The sequence below is a fragment of the Rutidosis leptorrhynchoides genome, chromosome 7 (assembly GCF_046630445.1).
Source record: "Rutidosis leptorrhynchoides isolate AG116_Rl617_1_P2 chromosome 7, CSIRO_AGI_Rlap_v1, whole genome shotgun sequence".
NCBI classification, from domain to species: domain Eukaryota; kingdom Viridiplantae; phylum Streptophyta; class Magnoliopsida; order Asterales; family Asteraceae; genus Rutidosis; species Rutidosis leptorrhynchoides.
The window spans coordinates 187,568,330-187,588,555 of NC_092339.1; the positions used below are offsets into that span (position 1 = coordinate 187,568,330).

General features: G+C 32.7%; 1 protein-coding gene across 1 annotated transcript; it reads left to right on the plus strand.

The window, feature by feature from the left end:
• Positions 1–4,731: 4,731 nt before the first annotated feature.
• LOC139859836 (WAT1-related protein At5g40230-like) lies at positions 4,732–8,226 on the plus strand. The gene is made up of 8 exons (XM_071848606.1): positions 4,732–4,895; positions 4,976–5,041; positions 6,966–7,079; positions 7,181–7,406; positions 7,491–7,649; positions 7,736–7,887; positions 7,982–8,102; positions 8,188–8,226. Exons 1-8 carry the CDS (start codon positions 4,732–4,734, stop codon positions 8,224–8,226), a joined length of 1,041 nt encoding a protein of 346 aa, XP_071704707.1.
• The last annotated feature ends 12,000 nt before the right edge of the window (positions 8,227–20,226 follow it).

Consider the following 20,226-nt stretch of genomic DNA (forward strand, 5'->3'; position numbering starts at 1 on the left):
AAAATATTAGATTTTAAAAGTGGGACTATAACTCACTTTCATAGATTTTTACTTCGTCGGGAAGTAAGACTTGGCCACTGGTTGATTCACGAACCTATAACAATATATACATATATATCAAAGTATGTTCAAAATATATTTACAACACTTTTAATATATTTTGATGTTTTAAGTTTATTAAGTCAGCTGTCCTCGTTAGTAACCTACAACTAGTTGTCCACAGTTAGATGTACAGAAATAAATCGATAAATATTATCTTGAATCAATCCACGACCCAGTGTATACGTATCTCAGTATTGATCACAACTCAAACTATATATATTTTGGAATCAACCTCAACCCTGTATAGCTAACTCCAACATTCACATATAGAGTGTCTATGGTTGTTCCGAAATATATATAGATGTGTCGACATGATAGGTCGAAACATTGTATACGTGTCTATGGTATCTCAAGATTACATAATATACAATACAAGTTGATTAAGTTATGGTTGGAATAGATTTGTTACAAATTTTCACGTAGCTAAAATGAGAAAAATTATCCAATATTGTTTTACCCATAACTTCTTCATTTTAAATCCGTTTTGAGTGAATCAAATTGCTATGGTTTCATATTGAACTCTATTTTATGAATCTAAACAGAAAAAGTATAGGTTTATAGTTGGAAAAATAAGTTACAAGTCGTTTTTGTAAAGGTAGTCATTTCAGTCGAAAGAACGACGTCTAGATGACCATTTTAGAAAACATACTTCCACTTTGAGTTTAACCATAATTTTTGGATATAGTTTCATGTTCATAATAAAAATCATTTTCTCAGAATAACAACTTTTAAATCAAAGTTTATCATAGTTTTTAATTAACTAACCCAAAACAGCCCGCGGTGTTACTACGACGGCGTAAATCCGGTTTTACGGTGTTTTTCGTGTTTCCAGGTTTTAAATCATTAAGTTAGGATATCATATAGATATAGAACATGTGTTTATTTGATTTTAAAAGTCAAGTTAGAAGGATTAACTTTTGTTTGCGAACAAGTTTAGAATTAACTAAACTATGTTCTAGTGATTACAAGTTTAAACCTTCGAATAAGATAGCTTTATATATATGAATCGAATGATGTTATGAACATCATTACTACCTTAAGTTCCTTGGATAAACCTACTGGAAAATACAAAAATGGATCTAGCTTCAATGGATCCTTGAATGGCTCGAAGTTCTTGAAGCAGAATCATGACACGAAAACAAGTTCAAGTAAGATCATCACTTGAAATAAGATTGTTATAGTTATAGAAATTGAACCAAAGTTTGAATATGATTATTACCTTGTATTAGAATGATAACCTACTATAAGAAACAAAGATTTCTTGAGGTTGGATGATCACCTTACAAGATTGGAAGTGAGCTAGCAAATTTGAAAGTATTCTTGATTTTATGAAACTAGAACTTTTGGAATTTATGAAGAACACTTAGAACTTGAAGATAGAACTTGAGAGAGATCAATTAGATGAAGAAAATTGAAGAATTAAAGTGTTTGTAGGTGTTTTTGGTCATTGGTGTATGGATTAGATATAAAGGATATGTAATTTTGTTTTCATGTAAATAAGTCATGAATGATTACTCATATTTTTGTAATTTTATGAGATATTTCATGCTAGTTGCCAAATGATGGTTCCCACATGTGTTAGGTGACTCACATGGGCTGCTAAGAGCTGATCATTGGAGTGTATATACCAATAGTACATACATCTAAAAGCTGTGTATTGTACGAGTACGAATACGGGTGCATACGAGTAGAATTGTTGATGAAACTGAACGAGGATGTAATTGTAAGCATTTTTGTTAAGTAGAAGTATTTTGATAAGTGTCTTGAAGTCTTTAAAAAGTGTATGAATACATATTAAAACACTACATGTATATACATTTTAACCGAGTCGTTAAGTCATCGTTAGTCGTTACATGTAAATGTTGTTTTGAAACCTTTAGGTTAACGATCTTGTTAAATGTTGTTAACCCAATGTTTATAATATTAAAAGAGATTTTAAATTATTATATTATCATGATATTATGATGTACGAATATCTCTTAACATGATATATATACATTAAATGTCGTTACAACGATAATCGTTACATATATGTCTCGTTTCAAAATCATTAAGTTAGTAGTCTTGTTTTTACATATGTAGTTCATTGTTAATATAGTTAATGATATGTTTACTTATCATAATATCATGTTAACTATATATATAACCATATATATGTCATCATATAGTTTTTACAAGTTTTAACGTTCGTGAATCACTGGTCAACTTAGGTGGTCAATTGTCTATATGAAACCTATTTCAATTAATCAAGTCTTAACAAGTTTGATTGCTTAACATGTTGGAAACATTTAATCATGTAAATATCAATCTCAATTAATATATATAAACATGGAAAAGTTCGGGTCACTACAGTTATTGTTTATCTGCATTCTTTTGGAGTTGCATAGTTGTTCTGGTAGTATGTTGTTGCTAATATGTTCTTTAATCATGTTGTTGGTGTATCTGAGGTTATTATTGTCTTTTGTTTATTTTTGGTTGTTTAGGTTCGGATGAAAATTACGTTTTCATTTCGTGGAAGTCCGCGACAGAGGAAAGGTCTGTAGGTGATGTTTTCATGAGCAATGGTTGTCGAGGAAAGGTCAGTAGGTGATGGTTTTATGAGCAATGGATGTCATCAGTTTATTTGTAATGTGTTTATTTTCTTTGTGTTGCTGTCTTTGCAGGGTGACCAATTTTTATGATAATAGTGGTGACTGTAAGTGTGCTTGCCGTTATTGTGGTGCGATTTCTTGGTATGACGAACTCCAGTTAGATTTTCAACTGTTGTAACTATTAGTAGCTAAAGGTAGTTGTATTTTGTAAATCTAACCAGCTACAGCTACACAGAAACCGGCATGAAATAGGTTATCTTGGTTTTTGTTGTTTATGGAATTCTTCTCATTCCTCTTACAACAATGGCAAACCTAAACGCACCCGCAGCAACGCGCGGACTGTTTTGATTCAAGCTATTATTATTGTTATGTTATTTTGTCTGTCTTAACAAAAACATAGCAACAAATTTCTAACATGAGCACAAAACTTCTGTCCAAACTCTGAATCTATGTTTATAAGGATATTCGAAAACACATATTATCACAAAATCATATCATCACAAAATGGTGTTGTTCTTCCATTTAAAACTTAATACTCCTTATGTCTCAAAATAAGTGTCCAACTTATTATTTATATATGTTTCAAAATAATTGTCCACTTACAAAAAATTATTAATAAATATCATTAAATTCTCAATTTTACCGTAATTTATTATTACTATTAGCGTTTCATTTTTTAAATAAATTCAATCAAACTTACTTTGAATATAAGAGCAAAACTGACATCCATCTAATCAATTTTAAAGTATAAAAAAATTGTTAGGGACATTTGAAATAGGACAGAGAGAGTATCTATTAACATATATCATCACAAAAATTATAAAATTAAAATCTAATATCGAAGGATTTGTGTTTGACAAACATACAACAAGTAATGAACGGCTTAAGTGAAAAATGAAGGTCTGGAAAACAAAGTACAAAAAATGATGGCTGAAAAAAATAAAGACCGACAGAATGATCATCGGGACTCACAACCACCACAATCTGTCACCTATTGCAACAATAAAATCTTACCTGAACTCACTACCATCACACCATCGTTCATTCGATCCACCACCACTTTGTCTTTCTAAAACCGAAGGTTTTGTGGTGGCCAGAGTTGTATATCTGGCCGGAGTTTATAAAATTTGGCCGGAGTTTATAAAAAAACGAAGTCGGAGTAACACACACTGTTATGGTTTCATTTTGGGTGGTAGTTGAGTGGTTGTTTATGAACGAAAATGTATATCTAATTGTATCCAAGGTTTTGTTTTTGTCATCTCCTAATTCCGACTTCATTCAGTTAATCACCATGACGAAAAATTCAAGACCCATAAGTCTTCAATTGACAAACAAAGCTTCCTAGGGGTTTAACGATCGTTACTGACAGGGACTACCTACGTAACTTGTGTAAACCACAGTGATCAACTGCGTCAAAAACAGTACATGAATCATCCACTTAATATGATGTAAACGACAAGAACCAACGACACTGGCGAAAATATGAAGGGACAAGGAGGGATACCCGCCTGTAGTGAATTTTTAATTATTAGTGAAAAAATTTTAGATTTTTCGATTTGACCCAAAGTGGATTTTTTTGCTCAAAAGATTCCATATTTTGCCCTCAAAGTCTCTATATTTATTGTCCCCAAAGTCTTCAGATTTGTCAACAAAAAAAAAAAAAAAAAAAAGTTACTAGTTTACTACGCTTTTTTAAAATTTTCAATTCACGTAAAAAAAAATTCTGTCCACTATGAAATGTATGTGACAACGTTTTTCAACAAATGTCACTTATCATGTCCACTATGCCACGTAAGTAAAACGCAAGGCGCCACTTGTTGAAGCTCAAAACATTTTACATAATTTAATTTAGTTTCTCAAGAAGAGAATTCATTTAGTATTTACATCAAGAAGTTAGTTTCAGAATATAGCTCTCGAAGCTTTTAGGTAATGTAATCACACTCGTGTTGTTTTCATCTTCGTTGCAGGTTTAGATCATCAACATTATCCATCAATCTTCGTAAAAGTAAAAAAAAAAAAAAAAAAGTATTCAAAAAGAATGTTGGAATACATAGGCATGGTGGCAGCCCAGGTAATACAAGTGTTGCATATGATGGTAAGCAAGTCCGCAATTGCAGATGGCATGTCAAATTACTCTTTCATTTTCTACATAAACCTACTCGCTTCACTAATCCTTTTTCCCCTTTCCCGCATTTTCAACAGGTATTATTATTAATTAATTAATTGATTAATATTTTGTTGTTTGGGTTGATTAATTTATTAGTCGGTGTTTTTGTGAGCAGATCGCCAGATCGTCCTAAACTTAGCTTCATTGTCGTATGTGGATTTTTCATTCTTGGTCTTCTTGGGTATGCTCTGTAATATCTAACTATTACTCCGTGTGATTTATGATTTATTGTGTTTTTTAAGCATAATTTCGTTATTATTTAAGGTAACATACCACGCCTTTGCTTAATTTACTACCCCTAGTTAGTTCAATTAAGAATTTGTGAGACTGGTTCATGGGCTCTTTGTTCATTTTCTTGATTTTGTAACTTATTATTATGTTTGTTCTGTTTTGGTTTTCTACTGTACAAATACACAACATTTTAGGAATGTAGAATCACTACATTTGTTAAATCGAATGTCAAATTTACCTTGTGAAAGTCAAAGTTTGCGAATTTTTTTTATAGTAGAATGGGAAATTTGATATACATTTTTCCTACATACTAAAAGCCACCGGATTTGGTGTCGTCTCTGTTTTACCGCATCGTCATTTTGATTTTGCGTTCACATTACAAACGGTCCCTCAACTCCGCTCAATTTAGATAACGACCCCTCAAATTAACACTTTTTCAATGGTAGAAACTGTAAATATATAGTTTTTTAAAAATTAAAAAAACTAATTCCACCCGAATTTATAATGGGCCCTATCTTCTCGCTCGGTGCGAGTTAAATTTCTCGGAGCTCACCGTTCAACTCGAAAAAATCTCGCGAACACAACATGACTAACTATACGCGAAACGGACATCGTTAAAAAACACTAAATAACGGGCCCTATATTCTCGCTCTGTGCGAGTTAAATTTTTCCGAGACCACCGTTAAACTCGAAATAATTTTACGAACATAACGCGACTAACTATACGCGAAACGGACATCGTTAAAAAACACTAAATATTTTGGGCTATATTTCATACATATACATACGCGTCCAACAAGCAACCCAACCTACTAGATATATTAGATACCTACGTATATTCAAATTCGACCGCGCGTTGAATACAACCGCAGCAACGTGCGGTCGAATTTTTTTCTAGTTATTATGATATGAACTATTTATTTGGGGAAGCTAGCTTTCTCACAAAGAAAATTACACAAAGTAATAATTCAGTTTTACCTTAAATTGTGCAAAAGGTTTTGTCCCGGAAATTTAGCCTGCTCACGCCAGACAACCCCACGTCCAACACTTGAGAGGTGAATCAAACTCACCTAGCAACAATGCGACATTGTTTGGGAATGAGATTCGAGCGCATAGCATAGCCTATGATGTTGGCCTCAAAATGGTTAAAACTACAAATAGGCTATATACTTTCTCAAATGTCCCGATTTCGCCCATATACCCATTTGTGTCTCACCGTCGGTTATACACTTTTAAAAAGTGTACCAATGTCAACATTTCGTTACCAGTTACATGCTGAACCAGTAAAGTTAATTATTCAACATTTTAATTTCCATTTTATATGGCTACAAATAGGTCATATACTTTCAGTTTTGTTCCGATGTAGGCTATATACTTTCAGTTTTTGTTCCGATGTATCACCGGCGTGTCATGACTACTTACAAGCCACGTCTTCATTTGTTTTAGTTGCAGGTAAAAAAAAAAATATAGTGGCTTATATTGGTACACTTTTTGAAAGTATATAGCCGACAGTGAGACGCAAATGGGTATATGGGCGACATCAGGACATTCGAGAAAGTAAATATCATATTTGTAGCTTTAACCCGCCTCAAAATGCAATGTTTCTTAACTCTTCTATTTTGTTTCAATAACGTATTTAAACCACGGAAAACTTGAAATAAATTTGGATTTATAGCTTCTCATAGCAAATGTCATTGGTCAGATTCAAATTAAATGATCATAATTTGTCTAGGGTGGATATGTAATTATTTATATTCTTGAGAACATTTGTGTGGGTGAGTGAGGTCGGTTTAAAAAAATTAAAAGGAATTATATTGTCTCATAGTTTGAAATTTTTGTGGTATACACATTGACTCGCCTGGTACTGTTTGAAGCTTCTTTGCACAGGTATTTGGTTTTTCTGGTATCTCATATTCCTCCGCTACTCTTGCAACAACTTTGCTCAACCTTACTCCAGGTTTTACTTTTCTACTTGCCATCTTATGCAGGTATATATTTCACACACTATGATCATTTAATTTGCACACACTTATATTTGTAAAAGAATAATAACAAGTCTTATTAATTTATTTTTTTCTTTTTTTTTTAGGAAGGAAACAATCAACATTAATAGCTTCAGCACACGGGTAAAATTCATAGGAACCGTAGTGACAATTTCAGGGGCTATCATCATAACTTTATACAAAGGCCTCCCGATCCTATCACCTCCTTTAAAATCAGAAATTTCTAAACATCTTCAACCATCAAACTGGGTACTTGGAGGAATATTTCTATTTATCACATGTGTATTTTCTTCTGTCTATGTCATTTTACAGGTAAAAATGGCGGTTCGTATATAACTTATAATAATCGGTGTATTAAAATATGTTTACGATCTATTTTCTTTGTACTATTTGTAGGCATTCGTCCTTAAGAAATATCCTGCATTGATGATTGTGATCTTCATTTACTGCTTCATGTGTTCCGTTTTATCAGGCGCAACTTCTTTGATTGTGAAGGATGACCTCAGTAGTTTTAGTTTACAGCCTAAGAAGAGGATGCTTTACGTCCTCTATTCGGTAATTTAACTATCTTTTCAATCTTAAGAGATGTAACTTTTTTATATTATTGTTGTGATTGTTACCTTGTATGAGAAAATAAATAGGGGATTTTTGGGTCTGCTTTTCATGTCACGGTTTTGAGTTGGTGCGTACAAAGGAAAGGACCGCTTTTTGTTGCTATGTTTCAGCCGGTGGGAATCGTTATTTCAACTTTCATCGGTGTCATTTTCTTAGGCGACGGCTTCTATGTTGGAAGGTGAATATTATTTCGTCAACCTAGTTCTTTTTACAACTAAGTTTTAAGGCTAAGTTAATTCACACATATACGTTTTGTCTAAATTTTCATGCAGTTTGTTGGGATCAATTGTTGTTGTTATTGGGTTCTACATGGTGATGTGGGGAAAGGCGGCAGAAGAAAATAGTGTGCTGGTTTCGAAGTTGGCTAACGAAGCGGAACCTCTCTTACAAGATGTTGAGTAGCAGATTACATCTCCTGCACCTTGAATGTATGCTTTTTTGTTTCTTTTTATGTTGTGTATGTTATCTGTATGTATAGGGTAATCCTTTAAACCTTAATGAATTGTCGCTGGTGTGAGGTGATGTGTAAGCAGACGTTTATTCGACATCGAGCACTGCTATTGTCGATTAACATTTTAAACGGTCCTTGAAAATTCACGTTTGACAGTTAGATGAAACGTTTTCATAAAGATTGTTACCAGCAGTAACATCATGTAGGATTAATGTGCAAGGTACAACATATAACTATATGGCCAACCTCATTTGAGCCTTCGGGGTCACACACATATACACCGAGACGTCAAATAAAATATATATATGATGTATATATATTACTCAAGTAACAAAATAGTAAATCGAAATTAATGCATTTACAATTCATATGAATAGTAAATGAATCGAAATTAATTAATTTAATATTCACATGAAAGCGACATGATAGAAATTATTAATTATAAGTTACATAATATACCCCTAAAGTATTTGAGAAATACGACTTTGAAAAAGAAAATTACAAAAGAAGTTAAAACGCGTAAATTATAAATACGACTTTCAAAAAAGAAAATATATCCGTGATCCAAATTGATTGATACTCTTTACTTTACTTCATATTATATATATGGACGAGAGAATTGAAAAGAGAGGGAGTAATAAAAAATAACATTGTTTCATACAGAGTATCATTTTGGATTCATAATATTAATCAAAGGTTGATTAATTATTACTTGAGTTTGGACTAGCATCCATTGACGTTGTTTGAAGTGTAGTGTGGACTATCTTAAGAGACGGTCATACTTTTGATCGTAAGTTTCTCTCCGTCTCATCAATTTCTCCAAGAAAGGTATATCGTTAACTCCTCTTTTGTTTTATATTCATAACAATTATTATGGTGTAACTGGATCATTGAGAAAGATTAATCGTGTGCATGTTTCATTAAATAAGTGAATATTTAATCTTGTAAAATTTTGTTCATAAAATAATAAAAGATTATTATTTTTTACTATCCACTGCGTTAATCTGAAATTGGTAAAAGTACACACGGTTATCCATCAGTGGTATTAGAGCCGCTTTTACACCATCTTAATTGTCACGTGATTTTCCTATTGGTAGAAGTCAAAACCTTTATGGTTTTGGAAGTCAACTCTGTTGATTACCTCGTGACGCACGAATAAGATCTAAAAAAAATCACTGTTATAAATTTTGAATTTATTTATTATGGCTTGAATAATTGTTGTTTATTTCATTCCATGGTTGTACACATGCATTGTAACCATGGACAAGCCATATGTAGGTTTTAATAATGTAGTTATTAAAATTGTGATTGCACACATAGCCCATAATGCCCCGACCTATGTATGATTGTTGTGATTGTTGATTACGGCAATATTATGTCATGTTGATTATTTGTATTATTAGAAAGACCATTTTGAAGCCAAAGTTGTATTATATTTATTTTTTATTTTCATGGTATTGTATTTAAGTTTATTTCAATTTGTAAAAGTACTAGTTTAGTTGTATTTACAAATTTAAATAAATGTAATAAGATGAAGATTAAAGATAAAGATGCAACGTGGAGTTGACTTAGAAGATGGCGAATAGGTCAAGTTGACAACGATGGCGTTTGTCAAGTTTTCACTTGATTCTTGAATTAAGTGGGAGCTACGATATTACCCTTAGTTTGACCTCTTGATCCCATGTTGGCTCATGAGATCAAGCATAGGATTTTTGGGCTAGGCTATGTGTGTGTGATGCATGGTATGGTTGTGTTTTATTTTTACGCATTTATATTTAATTGTTAATTATAATATATGCTAAATGTTTTTGATGAAAACATCAAATAAAACTAGTAACGAGTTTCAAAGGTTAAAATTGATGATTTTAAAAAGTTAAACTCTAATGAGTTTAAAGTTAAATATTTTTTTTTGAAACTCAAATAATATATATATATGGGCGACATCTTTTAAAACTGTTTTAAAACGATACACGTTTGTGTATTTGTTACTTTTATATATATAATAAAATAACAAACTAGACGCATAAACACGATCGACATATATAAAACTGGTTAAAATGATTTTTAACGAATAGTGTAGCGAATCTTGTGTGCATGCATTATTCGTTAACACAAACTTTTTTAAAAATACCCGTCAATTTTTAGTCATGCCATCCAATGAGCTTGTAAACACTCCTCGTTATTTTTTGATTTCGGTGAGACCTAATCGAATTATAGCCACGAGGTGAATTTTCAGTTACGAGTGAGACTAGGCTGAATTTCCACTGTTTCCAAATTGAACGACTTAATCGTATTCACGGTGAGACCTGAGTTCGAGGCAAGGATGAGACAAACATGCTAATAGATAATAGTAGTTTGTTAGACTACACATATCTCAAGGTCCCATAAAGATCTAATAGTTGCACCTGTGATGCAATGGGTACTCGCTACGTACCAGTAGACTCTATAACTGCTAGCTGATCAACAGATGTAGTTATGGAACCTCTATGTGGATCTTAGGCTTTCGTAAATTAATTGTTTTTAAATATATTAAAACTTGGGTAATTAATTTATTAAAGTATTATATCGAAAATATTAAAATTGAACCTTGTTCTTTTGTAGATGTCAAACAATCAAAACGTACACCAAAACACCCTCCGTTCTTTATTGGAGAAGGAGAAACTCAATGGTTCAAACTTCCTCGATTGGTACCGCAACCTGAGAATTGTTCTCAAATATGAAGGAAAGTTGAACAAAATGGAAGAACCTTTAAAAGAAGCTCCTCCTGAGACAGCTACTGCTGCTCAAAAGAATGCTTATCAGAAGTTGTTTGATGAGCAAGAGAAGATAGCTTTAATCATGATTTCTAGTATGACTTCTGACCTCCAAAAGGAAATGGAAGATCGTACAACATATGATATGATGACTGAGCTGAAAAATATGTTTCAGAAACAGGCTAGTCAAGAGTTATATGAAACTTATAAGCTTCTTCAAACATGCAAAATGGAGGAGGGTCAATCAGTGATGAAATGTCCCGTTCTTATTGATTAAAAACGTTCCATATTAATTGATTTCGTTGCGAGGTTTTGACCTCTATATGAGACGTTTTTCAAAGACTGCATTCATTTTAAAACAAACCATAACCTTTATTTCATCAATAAAGGTTTAAAAAGCTTTACGTAGATTATCAAATAATGATAATCTAAAATATCCTGTTTACACACGACCATTACATAATGGTTTACAATACAAATATGTTACAACAAAATAAGTTTCTTGAATGCAGTTTTTACACAATATCATACAAGCATGGACTCCAAATCTCGTCCTTATTTAAGTATGTGACAGCGGAAGCTCTTAATAATCACCTGAGAATAAACATGCTTAAAACGTCAACAAAAATGTTGGTGAGTTATAGGTTTAACCTATATATATCAAATCATAATAATAGACCACAAGATTTCATATTTCAATACACATCCCATACATAGAGATAAAAATCATTCATATGGTGAACACCTGGTAATCGACATTAACAAGATGCATATATAAGAATATCCCCATCATTCCGGGACACCCTTCGGATATGATATAAATTTCGAAGTACTAAAGCATCCGTTACTTTGGATGGGGTTTGTTAGGCCCAATAGATCTATCTTTAGGATTCGCGTCAATTAGGGTGTCTGTTCCCTAATTCTTAGATTACCAGACTTAATAAAAAGGGGCATATTCGATTTCGATAATTCAACCATAGAATGTAGTTTCACGTACTTGTGTCTATTTTGTAAATCATTTATAAAACCTGCATGTATTCTCATCCCAAAAATATTAGATTTTAAAAGTGGGACTATAACTCACTTTCACAGATTTTTACTTCGTCGGGAAGTAAGACTTGGCCACTGGTTGATTCACGAACCTATAACAATATATACATATATATCAAAGTATGTTCAAAATATATTTACAACACTTTTAATATATTTTGATGTTTTAAGTTTATTAAGTCAGCTGTCCTCGTTAGTAACCTACAACTAGTTGTCCACAGTTAGATGTACATAAATAAATCGATAAATATTATCTTGAATCAATCCACGACCCAGTGTATACGTATCTTAGTATTGATCACAACTCAAACTATATATATTTTGGAATCAACCTCAACCCTGTATAGCTAACTCTAACATTCACATATAGAGTGTCTATGGTTGTTCCGAAATATATATAGATGTGTCGACATGATAGGTCGAAACATTGTATACGTGTCTATGATATCTCAAGATTACATAATATACAATACAAGTTGATTAATTTATGGTTGGAATAGATTTGTTACCAATTTTCACGTAGCTAAAATAGAAAAATTATCCAATCTTGTTTTACCCATAACTTCTTCATTTTAAATCCGTTTTGAGTGAATCAAATTGCTATGGTTTCATATTGAACTCTATTTTATGAATCTAAACAGAAAAAGTATAGGTTTATAGTCGGAAAAATAAGTTACAAGTCGTTTTTGTAAAGGTAGTAATTTCAGTCGAAAGAACGACGTCTAGATGACCATTTTAGAAAACATACTTCTACTTTGAGTTTAACCATAATTATTGGATATAGTTTCATGTTCATAATAAAAATCATTTTCTCAGAATAACAACTTTTAAATCAAAGTTTATCATAGTTTTTAATTAACTAACCCAAAACAGCCAGCGGTGTTACTACGACGGCGTAAATCCGGTTTTACGGTGTTTTTCGTGTTTCCAGGTTTTAAATCATTAAGTTAGCATATCATATAGATATAGAACATGTGTTTAGTTGATTTTAAAAGTCAAGTTAGAAGGATTAACTTTTGTTTGCGAACAAGTTTAGAATTAACTAAACTATGTTATAGTGATTACAAGTTTAAACCTTCGAATAAGATAGCTTTATATATATGAATCGAATGATGTTATGAACATCATTACTACCTTAAGTTCCTTGGATAAACCTACTGGAAAAGTGGAAAATGGATCTAGCTTCAACGGATCCTTGGATGGCTCGAAGTTCTTGAAGCAGAATCATGACACGAAAACAAGTTCAAGTAAGATCATCACTTGAAATAAGATTGTTATAGTTATAGAAATTGAACCAAAGTTTGAATATGATTATTACCTTGTATTAGAATGATAACCTACTGTAAGAAACAAAGATTTATTGAGGTTGGATGATCACCTTACAAGATTAGAAGTGAGCTAGCAAACTTGAAAGTATTCTTGATTTTATGTAACTAGAACTTGTAGAATATATGAAGAACACTTAGAACTTGAAGATAGAACTTGAGAGAGATCAATTAGATGAAGAAAATTGAAGAATGAAAGTGTTTGTAGGTGTTTTTGGTCGTTGGTGTATGGATTAGATATAAAGGATATGTAATTTTGTTTTCATGTAAATAAGTCATGAATGATTACTCATATTTTTGTAATTTTATGAGATATTTCATGCTAGTTGCCAAATGATGGTTCCCACATGTGTTAGGTGACTCACATGGGCTGCTAAGAGCTGATCATTGGAGTATATATACCAATAGTACATACATCTAAAAGCCGTGTATTGTACGAGTACGAATACGGGTGCATACGAGTAGAATTTTTGATGAAACTGAACGAGGATGTAATTGTAAGCATTTTTGTTAAGTAGAAGTATTTTGATAAGTGTATTGAAGTCTTTCAAAAGTGTATAAATACATATTAAAACACTACATGTATATACATTTTAACTGAGTCGTTAAGTCATCGTTAGTCGTTACATGTAAGTGTTGTTTTGAAACCTTTAGATTAACGATCTTGTTAAATGTTGTTACCCCAATGTTTATAATATCAAATGAAATTTTAAATTATTATATTATCATGATATTATCATGTATGAATATCTCTTAATATGATATATATACATTAAATGTCTTTACAACGATAATCGTTACATATATGTCTCGTTTAAAAATCATTAAGTTAGTAGTCTTGTTTTTACATATGTAGTTCATTGTTAATATACTTAATGATATGTTTACTTATCATAGTATCATGTTAACTATATATATATCCATATATATGTCATCATATAGTTTTTATAAGTTTTAACGTTCGTGAATCACCGGTCAACTTGGGTGGTCAATTGTCTATATGAAACATATTTCAATTAATCAAGTCTTAACAAGTTTGATTGCTTAACATGTTGGAAACATTTAATCATGTAAATATCAATCTCAATTAATATATATAAACATGGAAAAGTTCGGGTCACTACAAGTGAGCTCTCTTGTCTTGAAAATGAAAAGCTACATTGACCGATTGGAAAAACTTGGAACTACATTGCCGCCTAACTTGGCTGTGAACACGGTTTTGGTTTCACTACCAAAATTGTATCACCAGTTTGTGATGAATTACAATATGCAAGGTTGGGAGAAATCTCTGGCCGAGGTGTACTCGATGCTCAAAACTGCTGAACATGATATTCCATATAAGGTTTCCAATCTAGGTGTCCTGATGATTAGGGATGGTAAGGTGAAAAAGAATAAGCCGAAAACTTGGGGAAAAGGAAAAAGCAAGTCAATTGCTAAGAAGAAAATTCCACCACCTCTCAAGAAAGAAAACCCAGCGAAAGACGCCGAATGTTTCCACTGTGGAAAAGTTGGCCATTGGAGGATGAACTGTCCTTCCTACCTATCTGAGTTGAGAAAAGGCAAAGCTGGCCAGACCAGCAAATGAGGTATATTTCATATACAGTTATATACTTTTTTAGTGATTCCTGGATTTTTGATACTGGTTGTGGTACTCACATCTATAACAATATGCAGGGAATGAGAAGAAGTAAGAGACTGAAGAACAACACACTAGACTTAAGAGTGGGCAATAGGGCTCGAGTTGCTGTCGAAGCTATTGGAACTTATGCGCTTACTCTACCTAGTGGTCTTATTGTTTTGTTGGAACAATGTCATTATGCTCCTATTATTACGAGCAATGTAATTTCAGTTTCTCTTTTGAAAGATGTTGGTTTTTAACTTACTTTTACGCACCTTGGTATTTCAGTTTCTAAGAATAATGTATTTTATTTTAATGCTATTCCACGTGATGGTATTTTTGAAATTGATATGCATAGTGTGATTTCAAATAATAATTTTGTATATACCTGTACTGCCAAACGAGTCAAGAAAGACTTGAATAATAACTATCTATGGCATTGTCGTCTTGGTCATATAAACAAACAACGCATTTCAAAACTCCAATCTGATGGGCTTTTGGAATCAACTGGCTCTGAGTCATTTAATGTATGCGAGTCATGTTTATGTGGAAAGATGACAAAGGCTCCTTTCTCCAGTTTAGGGGAAAGAGCTAAAGATCTTTTAGGACTAATACATACTGATGTATGTGGCCCTTTTAGAACTATGTCTAGAAATGGTGAATCATACTTCGTTACATTTAATGATGATTATAGTAGATATGGTTATGTTTACTTGCTGAAACATAAACATGAAGTTTTTGAAACATTCAAAATCTTCCAAAATGAAGAAGAGAATCAACTTGGAAAGACCATTAAAGCCCTTCTCTCTGATCGGGGAGGGGAATATATGAGTCAAGAGTTTTTGGACCACCTGAAGAATCGTGGGATTGTCTCACAGTTCACTCCACCTTACACACCACAACACAATGGTGTGTCGGAGCGGAGGAATCGAACTTTACTTGATATGGTTCGATCTATGATGAGTCTAACTGCTCTGCGATGTTTTTTCGAGGTTATGCATTAGAGTCTGCTGCACGCATACTCAATATGGTTCCAACCAAGAAGGTAGAAAAGTCACCATATGAATTATGGTATGGAAAGAGTCCTAAGTTGTCTTATTTGAAAGTATGGGGTTGTGAAGCGTATGTGAAACGTGACACTTCAAACAAGTTAGAACCCAGAGGTATCAAATGTCACATTGTGGGATACCCAAAGAAAACAATGGATTACTACTTTTACTACCAAGCTGAAAACAAAGTGTTTACTTCTTGGTTTGCTGAATTCTTTGAAAGAGATCTTCTCTTACAAGAAGTCAGTGTGAGTAAAGTAGATCTTGAAGAAATTCAAAAATCACAAAGTAACATACCTTCTGAAGGCACTAGCCAACGGCACGTTGAAGCTGAACACACTGTTGGTGAGCCAGAAAGTGTTGCACCTATACTTCGTAGATCTAGTAGAACTCTTCATCAACCTGAGAGGTTAAATCTTCTGATTAATTTAAATGAACCTCATCTAGGAGATTATGATGAACCCTCTAGCTATGGTGAAGCCATGTCAGATCCACAATCTGACAAATGGGGAGATGTTATGAAGGCAGAGATGCAGTCCATGAAAGATAATCAAGTATGAGACTTGATTGATCTTCCACCCAATTGCAAGACAGTGGGGTGTAAATGGGTCTTTAAGAAGAAGGCTAACATGGACAGTAATGTAAATACTTTTAAGGCTCGTTTGGTGGCAAAAGGTTATACTCAAACTCAAGGAATTGATTATAAGGAAACTTTTTCACTAGTCGCGAGCATTAAATCAATTAGGATACTTATTGCCATAGCTGCTTTTTATGATTATGAAATATGGCAAATGGATGTCAAAACCGCTTTCCTAAATGGCGATCTAAGCGAGGACGTATATATGGTTCAGCCGGAAGGGTTTGTGAATTCTAAGCATCCTACTAAAGTATGAAAGCTTCTAAAATCCATTTATGGATTAAAGCAAGAATCCAGGAGCTGGAATCTTAAGTTTGATCAGAAAATCAAAGAGTTTAGTTTTTCTCAAAACCAAGATGAGCCCTGTGTTTACATTAGAGATAGTGGGAGCAAAGTTTTCTTCTTGATCTTGTATGTTGATGACATACTACTTATTGGAAATGACATTCCAACTATGCAAGATGTCAAATCTTGGCTTGGAAAATGTTTTGCCATGAAAGATCTTGGAGAAGCTAAGTATATTCTAGGAATCAGGATCTATAGAAATGGATCCAAAAGGCTTATTTCTTTGAGTCAAAGTACATACATTGACAAAATCTTGCGAAGATTTAACATGCAAAACTCCAAGCACGGAGCATTGCCCATGCAAAAGGGCATAACCTTGAGCAAGTCTCAAAGTCCTATCACACCTGATGAGATAAGATGAATGAAATGTATTCCGTATGCTTCGGCTATAGGATCCATTATGTATGCCATGTTATGTACTAGACCCGATGTCTCGTTAGCTTTGAGTTTGACGAGTCGTTATCAACAGAATCCAGGTGAAGAACATTGGATTGCTGTTAAGAGCATTCTTAAATATTTGCGGAGAACTAAAGACATGTTCTTGGTTTATGGTGGTTTGGAAGAAGAGTTGAGTATTAGATGTTACATAGATACTAGTTTCCAAACTGATCGAGATGATTCTCGATCCCAGTCAGGGTATGTCTTTGTCATGAATGGCGGGGCAGTTGATTGGAGAAGCTCAAAGCAGAGCACAGTTGCACAGTCTACAATGGAAGTAGAATACATTGCTGCCTCAGAAGCTGCTCAAGAAGCTGTCTGGATTAGGAAGTTTATTGCTGAACTCGGAGTAGTTCCCAGCATTGAATCCCCTATGTAAATGTACTGTGATAATTCAAGTGCTATTATACTTGCGAAAGAATCACGTGTACGTAAAGGTAGCAGACACATTCTTCGAAAGTTTGACTACATTCAAGAAATCATTGAGAGGAATGATATTAGTATTCTTAAGGTTCATACAGATGATAATGTGGCTGACTCATTCATGAAGCCCATAACACACAACAAGCATGATGATCATGCTAGTAGTATTGGACTTCGTTATGCTGTCGATCTTTTTAATTTGTAATTTAGTATTTGGATATTTTTTGAACATTAAGCAGTTTTATCTTAATGAATTGATATATAGTTAGTATGATCAGTTTCATTTATATCACTATTTTCTATATTAGCATGTTTAATCCATGAATAATTGTTGATTATTTAAAATCTCCATAATCGGTTATGTTATGGGAATAACATGAATTAAGATTAATATGAAATTTTGGTTATATTCATTGATGATGAATAGTTAACTTATTGAGACCAAAATTTATATGTATTCATTGATGATGAATATTGGAATGACCCAACCATGAGATGTCACTACATGGATCGTAGTCAGTAGTGAATATTTTAGTGATTATGTTTTTATGTCCTTAGACTTGAGATGCACGCCAGTTTTGATGTGTGGAACATTGTACTTTGATATGGTTAAATGATGTCCTGAATAAGACTGTTATAAAGGCCATTATGGGGTATAATGTAAAGCTCGTGATAGACACATGTATGCAATATAGGATTTGATCCTCTAATATGTTTGGAGTTCGATACTTTTTGAGCTCCTCGATGAATGAATAAGATATTTGTGTAGCCGCACCCAAATGTAATTAAGATGATACTTAATTAGTTTGGTGATCTAATTCAGTTCTAAGATCGAGAAACAAAATTGTTAAACAAATGAGAATGATCGATGATCCATATCTCAAGTTTAACTAAAGTATATGAAACAAAAGGATGAATGACATTTAAAACTTACCATGAAAAGTTTCGAGAAACTACCCTCACATGAATTTGGGGACAATGACGTGTTGCTAGACACTTACCATTGTTTGTATAGTTACTTGGTGTCGTGCCATGCACAAGTAGGAGTCTGTAGGATTAATGTACAAGGTACAACATATAACTATATGACCAACCTCATTTGAGCCTTCGGGGTCACACACATATATATCGAGACGTCAAATAAAATATATATGATGTATATATATTACTCAAGTAACAAAATAGTAAATCAAAATTAATTCATTTACTATTTTTATGAATAGTAAATGAATTGAAATTAATTAATTTACTATTCACATGAAAGCGACATGATAGAAATTATTAATTATAAGTTATATAATATACCCCTAAAGTATTTGAGAAATACGACTTTGAAAAAGAAAATTACAAAAGAAGTTAAAACGCGTAAATCATAAATACGACTTTCAAAAAGGAAAATATATCCGTGATTCAAATTGATTGATACTCTTTACTTTACTTCATATTATATATATGGACGAGAGAATTGAAAATAGAGGAAGTAAGAAAAAATAACATGGTTTCATACAGAGTATCATTTTGGATTCATAATATTAATCAAAGGTTGATTAATTATTACTTGGGTTTGGACTAGCATCCATTGACGTTGTTTGAAGTGTAGTGTGGACTACCTAAGAGACGGTCATACTTTTGATCGTAAGTTTCTCTCCGTCTCATCAATTTCTCCAAGAAAGGTATATCGTTAACTCCTCTTTTGTTTTATATTCATGACAATTATTATGGTGTAACTGGATTATTGGGAAAGATTAATCGTGTGCATGTTTCATTAAATAAGTGAATATTTAATCTTGTAAAATTTTGTTCATAAAATAATAAAAGATTATTATTTTTACTATCCGCTGCGTTAATATGAAATTGGTAAAAGTATACACGGTTATCCATCACATCATTGCAACTCAAATCAGATTCGCAAATCATGATGAAGATTGTAAAATTCGCTAGGATTAGTCGGTTGGGATCTTGTAAGGAATAATCATCAAAGTCTTGGAAAGCATCTTTGGCCTCCGTTGTCAACGCAAAATCGGTTTCATCTAAACAACCCTTCAATGTTGAACAATAAACTACACAATCACACACACACACACACACACTTTAACAATGATATAATTAGCTTATGATATAAATAGAAGAACACATAGTAATATGCACAATGAATTATGTGCTTTTCTGGGATATATTAACTTGATGGAAACTAACATATAAATAGAGTTACATGGAAAATAAAATAACATAAAGTACACTGCACACCAACAATAAAGTCACCATTTGCTTCACTGTGACAGAATAAAAGTAGTAATAAAGTAAACTACAACTAACCCACTAACTTATTTAAAGCATAAGATAATAAGGATAGTGACCAGAACTTGGTATAGTGATTTTGTAATGATGTTGCCCCTATGTCGATGATGATGTTGCCAACTTGCCACTT